This window comes from Equus przewalskii, chromosome 19 (assembly GCF_037783145.1).
Source record: "Equus przewalskii isolate Varuska chromosome 19, EquPr2, whole genome shotgun sequence".
Taxonomy (NCBI): domain Eukaryota; kingdom Metazoa; phylum Chordata; class Mammalia; order Perissodactyla; family Equidae; genus Equus; species Equus przewalskii.
Window position 1 is genome coordinate 32,537,115 of NC_091849.1, and position 9,478 is coordinate 32,546,592.

The following is a 9,478-nucleotide window of genomic DNA, read 5'->3' on the forward strand; positions in this document are numbered from 1 at the left end:
ACAGGACCACCTTAGAGGTGATTTTCAAGTCAGAGAAATTCATTGTCATTTGGTTTTATGAATTTTGAATTTTGGCTTATTCAGACAACAAAATGTTTACTGAGGAAAGTCTTCCCTAAGAATGAAAGTGTACCTGGAATTGAAAGAAGCTAAGATTTCAGACTATAGGCTAAAGATTAACCAGGAAATTAATAATTAAGGTATTACTATACTGTGTAAGAATAAACTCTCTAATTACATGAAATCTGGAGTCAGAAAGTTCTAACTTCATCTCCAGGTTGAGTCACTTGCAAGCTCTGTGGCCTTAGGCAAGTCACTAAAATTTTTCATGCATACATTTTTTTTCTATAAATTCGGGATAACAGTGTATAGTAAATTAATTGATTCATTTAAGAACTTTCTTGTTAAGGATCACTCAGACTGATGAGAATAGACTATAAGAGAGCAAGAGGTATAAACAAGGAAGCCAGTTAGGGGACAGTTGAAATAGTTCAGGCAAGAGATGTTGGTGCTTGGGCTAAGACTGTCAGAAGTGGTCTGATTTGGAACATAATTCACAAGTATCAGAGATGAGATTTGCTGGTGGATTGGATGAGCAGAGTGAGAGAAAGGAGTTAAAGATGATTCCAAGGTAGATGGCCTGAGCAACTGGGTGAATACAGGTGCCAGTACCCGGGTTTAGACATATGAAAAGCGAGATGCCTCTCATGTATATGTCTTCAGGAACGCTGTATTATAGTTGTATAGGTTGTTCACTGAGCAGAGAGATGGGGACTGAAATCCTTAACAGCATCTCTGGTGTGGGGCTGCATCTGCTTGGAGGAAGGAGCACTCTCTAATTTGCTCCAAAGCAACCTGTAGGCTAGTAGAGGTTTTGGACAGCCAGGGTGCTCTTTTTGGGTAATTAATCCTTGTATGTTTGACAAGATCTTTTGTAGATATAAAATAAAATGAAAATGCCCACCAGAGTGACTAGCACATAGAAGGTGCTGAGTGCATGTTAATTCTCTTCCTTTCCTATTGTGTATAGTTGTATTTTGCTTGTCTGTGTACCCTTAAACACATTCAGGTACCTTCTTACACTGGTTAAATGTGGTGTTCTGATGATTAACTGTCTAAGGAGGTTTGTTTACATGAGATGTAAACGACAACAGTAGACAATAACAGCACTTCTTTGTGCCCTTGAAATTTCGATGCACAGGTTGTACCCTAATGTGATGAATTTTCAGGGATTTATTCCTCCATTTCTTAACATTTATATTAAGAAAGGTGCAATGAGTGATTAGCATTTCTGAGCTCTTGGATATTGAATTTCTCTTGAGTACTCATTACTTTTGTTAACTGATTAGGCAGTGGATAGGAGAGGAATTGGACAGCACTGGGGAAAAAGGGGCCTCATAGTGTGAAGGTGAACATTTTTGAACACCTCTCAGAATCTTCTGTACACTACTTTGGTTTCTTATCTTTTTACCTGGGTAGGTTTTACAGCCCCTCATGTTATAACAGGAAAATCATTGCTTTTCCTTTAATTTTACCATAATCTCTAAATATACTTACCTAGATCATCATATGAAGTGTCTAGAGGATTGAAGAAAAAAATAAGATTCTTAATTTCTCATAAACAGATTTCTGTATTACTTTCTTAGCAATTCAGTGTCTAATTTATTTACCACTTTCTGTTGAATATGAATGTCGGAATCCTAAAAGACAAGATTAAAACATAATGAGATTCTACCTTGACAACTATGTCTACATTATTTTCTTATTAGGTGAAAATCTGTTGACATTGACCTCTTTTAGATCTCTGAGAGGAAAGATCTTTTGGGGGAAAAAAGCCAGATTAAGTTTACTAACAGCCCATCAAGAAAAGTTTCATCATTAGTCTAAATCCAACTACTAAGAGATTTTTCTACTTTCCCAGATGTTCCCATTTCCTTTGGATTCCATTTCAGAAAAGAAAGAGGTTATGCCATGGCATTTTTCTCCTCACTCTTTTTGGTCATGACAGATGAATCATAGAGGTAAGAAGAGGAATGGATCAAGAGTCCCAAGTGTGAGGCATGGACAGCAAGCAGAGTGACCAAGCTGGATCCTCTTTTCTTTCCTCTTGGGGATATTAATCTATATGCTTGCAGCATGTGCGTGCGCATGCGCACGTGTGTGTGTGTGTGTGTCCCTACAAAAAAGTAGAGAGTGCCTTGGAATCTCCTAAGAACCATGAGATTTCTGGATGTTTTATTTCAAATAAGCTTTATCATTATTTGTCACTCATGTCAGACCATATGTCCTGATTTGAGGGACAGAGTATAAGTATTAATAATAATAATAAGAAATACTGGAATTCAGCATAATATGAGCCTTTTTTTGTCTTAAAACAAGTAGGGATAATATAGTTTAAGAATATGAGTACTGAACTCAGGGCCACAAACCTGGGTTTGCTATCCATCTCTTTCCTTTGCTAGGTGAATTTGAGTAAACCTCTTAACCTTTTTGAGCATCAATTTCATCTCCTAAAATGGAGATAATAATATAACTTGTGTTCACCTATTATGTTGTACTTTATAGCTTTCAAAGTGTCTTTTCATGTATACTATTCAATCTTCATGACAACCCATGAATTATGTATTTTATCCTTATTTACACATGAAGGAAATTGTTTCAGAGAGGTTCCTTAACCTTTCCAAGATCTTAGGGTAAACAGGAGCTGGAAAGAGTTATTTTAATAGTCATAGGAATGGGACATGTTTGCCTTTTCTGAGGAAAATGCACAAATCTTTCACACACATACACACATATGTAAATGCATAGAGAGATGGATTGGCAGTTGGATATTACAACAGCAAAAGATATGCTGACGTAACAAATCATGCTCAAGGGAGATGAGTCCATTTTTTTCTCTAAATAACACATTCCTCCATTAATTCTCTAGTAGTTCCTAATCTATTTACCTGCACTGTCCTCATAGTCCAGAAGACTAGCACCTGGAGAAAAAAGGAAAGAGACCTCCATGATTTTGCTTCTTGAAAATTAGTAGGGCTCTAAGACTCTGAGAGCTAATGTAGACATGAACTCCCAGTAGTGAGTAATGATGAGAATTAATTTACTTTACAGGAACTAGGAACTATGCATAAGTAGCAGGAGCGGAAGATGATAAGTGACCGTGGCAGTCACCAGTTTCATAATATTAGCCGGGCTAAATAATCATCAGAAGGGGCCTCAAAATTGCTTTTCCTTCTTGGTACTCCACACCTGGCTCCTGTTTGTCTTTTGATCAGCAACCTTGACATCTCACTGGACATTGCTGTGGAAAATCTGCTTCACCTCTTCACATCTTGAATTTGGTGCTCTCTTTCTCAATCATAATTATCTTGTGTTCACTCTTGTTATTCCTAGCTACATTAGATTCTTCTACCCAGCCACCTTGCTGAGTCCCTCTTCACTACCAGATTTAGACCTGCTCCATTGCCTGAGGAGTGTGCTGTTTCCATGGCTTAGTATCTTTGTTGCTCCTCTTGGACTATAGCAGGCGTTTGAAGAGAGCCTCAGAATCATGCAGACCTACCCACTATTAAACGTAATTCATTCTGCCCAACTCCAGTTTGGCATTCAAGGCTGCATAGAAATCTCTGGTTGGTTTCTCCCAGTTACTTAGGAGTTCAGTTCATGGACTGATGCGGTATGCAAGGTGCTGGAAATACAATGGTAAACAAGACAAATCTGAACCCTGAATTAAGTAAATTCCATAAATACTTACTACCTTTATTTTTCTCATGGGTATAAGTACTTACTTTGATCTGAACTGTATCTGGAGACATCAATTTCTGTGGAAGAATTAAGCAAAAATATTTCTACTAAGTACTTGTGAGAGGTGTTCTTCCTCCCAGCTCAGCTCTCCTTACTCTAAACTGTATTTCTTTGCTCCTAAGGTGGCCCTCTTAATATGATGCATTACTGGCTTCCACCTCTTTTCAGTGCCTCCAGTCAGCCCTGTTCTATCTATCCTCCTACACTACTTATTCTTCAGCTCATGGGTATTGAGGATGAGAAATTGGGAAGGGATGCAACTGACTATAAGGGAGAAGGAAAGATACTGATAAAAAATCTGAAAAGAGAGATCTCATGGCATAGAAATAGGACATTGCCTTTATGAGCCCCATCTTTGTTTCATTGACAAGTACTACTCTATATTTGTCTCCTTATCACCTTCCAATATTAAGTAACTAAAATTCTTGAATTCTTTTCATGTGATACTAGCTAGTGGTGTTTACTAGCATAGTGTCTTCTCTCTTCCATTTTTTTCCCCTCAGGTAATTTCCCTTGGAGCTCAGATAATTTTGTTTTGGAGTATTCTCATTATTACTATTGTTAAACTCAATCTGATTTTTTTAATTGACATTATTGATAACATGAGCTTTGGGAGTTTAAAAGTACAGGAGGAATCACTAATTGGTCAGAGATTCTTTGATTCACGTATTGAAATGGATTCCCAGAATATTGGCAAAGTCTCTACCTATGTGATAAGCAGAAACAAACTCAGACTGAATCTTAGCATTTCTCCCTCTGTGACTTTCACAGGGAATCTCCATTTTCACTTGTTGTTACTCACCATTTTGCTTGTGTCGTGTCCATCTTGTTAGCAAAATAGCCAGAATGGCTAAACCCAGTAGAGTCAGGATGACAGCCAAAGTTATTTCTGAAACAAAAACTCACCTGTAGGCTGGCTTATTTAGACCTGGTCATTATCAGAGACAACTTCTTGTCACCTCTTAATGTTTTCACCCAATAGACATTTCCTCCTAGCTCCCTTTTCTGGTATTTCAACTCATTTCTTCCTTTGGCTTCCTCATCTTATTGTCCTCATATTCCTTCCTCTGCCCATTTCTTAGCTTTTATGTTGGTCCATTTGGTGAGATAGTAAGAACCTCAGCTGCTGTGTACCCTTGGTTTAGAGTGGGAAATCTGACAGAACTCCTCCTCACTTAAGCCCCTTACTCTGTGGGCAGGAGAAGGTTAGAGGGAATCAGGGGTATGGAAAGTAATCCACTGGGGTGTGAGAAAAAAATGTTAGTTCTGTTTTTATTTAATTTTATCTTATAACTTTAAAATGTCTGAATTTTCTATTTTAAAACATATATATTAGTACAGTAGGATGTTCATAAAATTTGTAAATACACATATATAAGGAATACGTGCTCAAAAATTTTTAAATGGGTAAATGAACAAAAAATTTTGGAGGTCCCTGGCTGAAGGATCTTGACTGAAGGTGATTATGTTAATGAAAGCCACAGCAGAGGAAAGAAATTTCTTATCATTGGGAAATACTTTTCAGTCATCACCCACCAAACCTCTCATGATAAGATAGATGTTTGTGAGGATTGTTACTGTGGTTAATAGGAGAAAGTATGCTGGGACTGCCTGACTTGTTTTTGTTTATGTGTCATAGGAGAGAAAATCTTAATTAGATACCTTGCTATAGTTGTGAAGAACAGAGACTTTGGAGGCTTGGGAGAAAAATGAAAGAGAAAGAGGGTGAGAGGGAGGGAGAAAGGAGGAAGGGAGGGAGGAAGGAATGAATGAACCAACCATAAATCTGCCTGTGACAATGAAAAATGCTGAAGAATATTGAACTCTGAAGGGCTAAGAAAATTAGTTACACCAAGATTAAAGCTACTGCAAAAAAGCAATAGGTGAATTCACTGCAAGATGTAATGACACACTCCAATTGGGGCCGATTAGGCAAATGTCTGCTGAGTCTTTTAGGTGTTAGGTCATGTGAGAAAATTCTCCTGCCAAATGAACTTTCAGAGATTTGCTCCTAATGGACCACTAAAATGAACAGTAAATAGTCCGTTTGGCTTCTATCATGTAAGTTAGAATTTCACAGCTGATGTTAAATAATCTTTAGTGGAGGAAGCATAACCACCATTTACTCAAATCAAGCCTCAGAAAAGTAGCACTCTCCTTCAGTGGTGTCTGAAGTTTTCTGTCTATAGGACGGTTAGAAGATGATCCACTCCATATATGAGGAAAATAAGAGGAAGAGTTGAGGTACATTATAAAATGAGTAATATTACAGGAAGTGAGATAATAGACTAAGGACTTTTCCTGTTGCTTTAGAGGATGGTTATTTTCTTTGAGCAGTTCAAACTCCAGAAACACGAAGAAGAAATCAGCACTCTCACTCTAGGGCTGAGTTACCTGTGAGTTGTTTTCCCCACACTCTCAAGGAATCAATGAAAGTGAAAGAAAGGATATTGAATTTGAAAGAAAGCAGGCAAGGAGGTGAAGCAGTTATGTTAAAGCCTTTGAAGAGAGGACTCCTGAGCCAATAGGGTCAAGGAGGCCTCAGAGAGGGAGTCAGTCCATACCCAAGACTGCCATTTTCCAGTTATTGTCTTCAATAGGTTCTGTATCATCTGGATTTCTTTATCAGAACGAGATCAAGATAAAATGAACATCCCAAGCTCACAGTTTCTGAGCAGAATGAACTTGGATGTAAGGGAGGCACTTGTAGACAAGGATGCAGAGAGTCACAGAGGAATTGTGTGGCTTAGGTGGTCAGATCTAAGCAGACTACAGGAGTGTGGTCTATGAAAGTTCTAGAATTTGTGTCATAACAAAGAAGTAGAACTTCAGAGATGCAGAAGGAAAGGAAGAGGACGACCAAGAGTCTGGGAAGATTTCAAAATACTTTGGAGGACCTTAAACTTAGGATACTGGAAGGGAACTTACCCTATCTGGGCTCTGGAATAATTTCTAATTTTCCAGAGATTTTTTAAGCCAGAGATTGTGTTTTATTCATCTTTATGACACTTGAGACAGAGAACCTCCTATAGATTAGGTACTTACTAAATGTCTGATGATGAAAAATTCCTCTATATATTTAAAAATAGGAGCCTTGAAACAAGTGAAGGGTTAACTAATGATGCCGGGTTGTTGGAATCAGATAGTAAGGGAAAGCCAAGAGGTGTGTGGTGCTAGAAGAATGAGCCAGTGAATGGGATTTCATAAGCCATTGTGGAGAACAAGGGGAGTAATGAAACTCCCTTTTATTGAGTATTTATGAACTATAAGGCTTGTAGTAGATACTTTACAAGTACAAACTCATTTAATCCCCAATAACCTTCACAACGAAATCCTTCAAGACTGAGACATCTGAAGTCACCCAGCCAACAAATGGCAGAGTTTCTGACTCCAAAGCCCACACTCTATTCACAAAGTTGCATTTCATTTCAGTCTTGGAGGCCTGCTTTCCATGGTGGTATTTTACAGGCTAAACAGTCAGCCACTGGAGGAGGAGAGTGAGGCCTTTCAGTTTTATGATGCTCTACCTGCCAGGTCTGGGGAAGCTCTGGCCTACTTTGATTTTTAAAATCAACTTTGATAGTTGAAATCTTTATTTGGCCTATTTTTATGGTCTAGGTTGATGAAGGAGTAGTCATTTAAAATTTTTACATGTATAAATGTATTTCATGTACATGTATTACATGTATTTCAATTACATGTATTTCAATAATCCATATTTTAATTCCGTTAACACTTATCTGTTGACATAGATTCATTCTTGTCATATTACAAAGTTATTAGAACATCATGAGTCCAACGGTCAGTTACAATGATTAATTATATAATTTTGACTGTGTTAATAGCACATCATAAAGAATTATTAGGATTTGATTGCATAACACTTTACGAAATAGATTAGTACCTCAGCTCAGTTGCAGCAACTCCCCTACTGTTGACTAAATGTAAACTGGCAGCAAAATTCTAAGGGTGGAAACATGATAATTCTATGATCTTTCCATCATAACTACTGCCATCATCATAAAACCTGAACCCAAACTCAGACTAAACAAACAAAGCACCCTCTGTGATGGTTAGTTTTATGTGTCAACTTGGCTAGGCTATGGTGCCCAGTTGTTTGGTTGAACACCAGTCTAGATGTTGCTGTGAAGGTGTTTTTTAGATGTGATAAGCGTCTACAATCACAAGACTTTAAGTAAAGCGGGTTACTCTTCATAATACGGGTGGACTCATCCAATCAGTTGAAGGCCTTAAGAGCAAAGACACATTTCCCAAGGAAGAAAGAATTATGCCTCAAGACCACATCATAGAAGCTCTGTTTGAGTTTCAGGCCTGCTTGGCCTGCCCTGTGGATTTTGGACTCAAGATTGCAGTATCAACTCTTATGTGAATTATAGCCTGCTGGCCCACGCTACAGATTTCAGGCTTGCCAGCCCCCACAATTGTGTGAACCAATTCCTTGAAATGAATCTCTTTTTCTATAATTACCCTATTCATTTTGTTTCTCTGGAGAACCCTAACTAGTACACCTCTTTGCTAAATATCTAATTATGGCAATATGCTATAGTGTGTTTGTTAGAAAAAACTTCCTGTGGGCCCCCTGTACATTTCCAGTAGGCGTGGGAGACATTTGATCTATTTTAGAAAACTGACCCCACACAATGGGAATTCTAAACTACTAAGAAGGAGAAAGAAATAATGTGGAAAGAGTTGAGATATGTAACTTTCAATGGATTTGACTTGATGAAGCTTACAGTTTAAGAAACATAGAGTAACGAATAGCACGCATCCCCTCTGATGCATACACTTTGTTTGCCTAGGGCTGATAATCTAGGCATATAAATTAAAGGCATGCTTGTTCTTTAATTCGGTCATTTGACAAGGTGAGAAAATTTAATGTTAATATTGCTAACCAGTATCTAAAGTACACCTATTATGTATTGTTGATTGATGGGAGGTCCATATAATTTAAATACCCTTGATATACAGCAATATTAGCAACTTGTTGGGCAATGGCAAGAGCCTGACTTTCTTTTTAAATAAAAAAAACTTTTGTACCTCATTGGGATGGGCTAGGAAAGCTTATATTTGGGGCCATGCATTTTCTTATAAAACAGCTTTGGATTTGCTCAAATTCTTGAGGCTATTATCTCTTGAGACTACAGAATTCTGCACTGTAACATATGGATGAGATGACTTTGGCCCAGAACGTTGCCATGTTTTAAAGTATAGTGTATTAATAGAAAATTTGAGGTATAGTAAGGCCAACAGATCAGGAGATGGTTGTCATTGAAAAGATAGTTTATTTCTCACAGGTCCCAGGAAGAAAGGGCACACCATACTGCAGGGAGCCACATGAGGAAGCACCTGCATCAGTCAGGAGGCAGAGGGAGAAGGGGGAACTGTGGGCAAGAGCCTTTATCATGGTTTCTGTAGAAAGGAATGGGAGTGGCAGGGTGAGCAGGTTTAGGATTGACTAGTTTGAATAATGTCAATGGGCTCTGGGGCACAGGGACTATCCCTATTTGTCTGGTACCTGGCCTTGGGGTGATTAGGGCACGTGGATAGTGGCCTGGAGCGTGAGACACTGATAAAGGAAGTGGTTGGGGTGTGGGCTCTGGATTGATTGGTTTGTATTTGAAAAGCACACTTGTGGGTGAGCTGTTTACTGTCT

The 9,478-nt window shown here is 38.3% G+C and overlaps 1 protein-coding gene across 1 annotated transcript in view; it reads right to left on the reverse strand.

Moving 5' to 3' along the window:
* TSBP1 (testis expressed basic protein 1) overlaps nt 1–6,561 on the reverse strand; it is a 69,438-nt gene extending 62,877 nt beyond the window's left edge. The window contains exons 1-6 of the mRNA XM_070583905.1: nt 6,369–6,561; nt 4,607–4,693; nt 3,789–3,821; nt 2,949–2,981; nt 1,671–1,700; nt 1,558–1,578 (exon numbers count right to left, since the gene is read on the reverse strand). Of these exons, the coding sequence (XP_070440006.1) occupies nt 1,558–1,578; nt 1,671–1,700; nt 2,949–2,981; nt 3,789–3,821; nt 4,607–4,693; nt 6,369–6,381 (217 nt within the window). The 5' untranslated portion in view covers nt 6,382–6,561. The remainder of the gene's footprint in view (nt 1–1,557; nt 1,579–1,670; nt 1,701–2,948; nt 2,982–3,788; nt 3,822–4,606; nt 4,694–6,368) is intronic.
* Between the last annotated feature and the right edge of the window lie 2,917 nt (nt 6,562–9,478).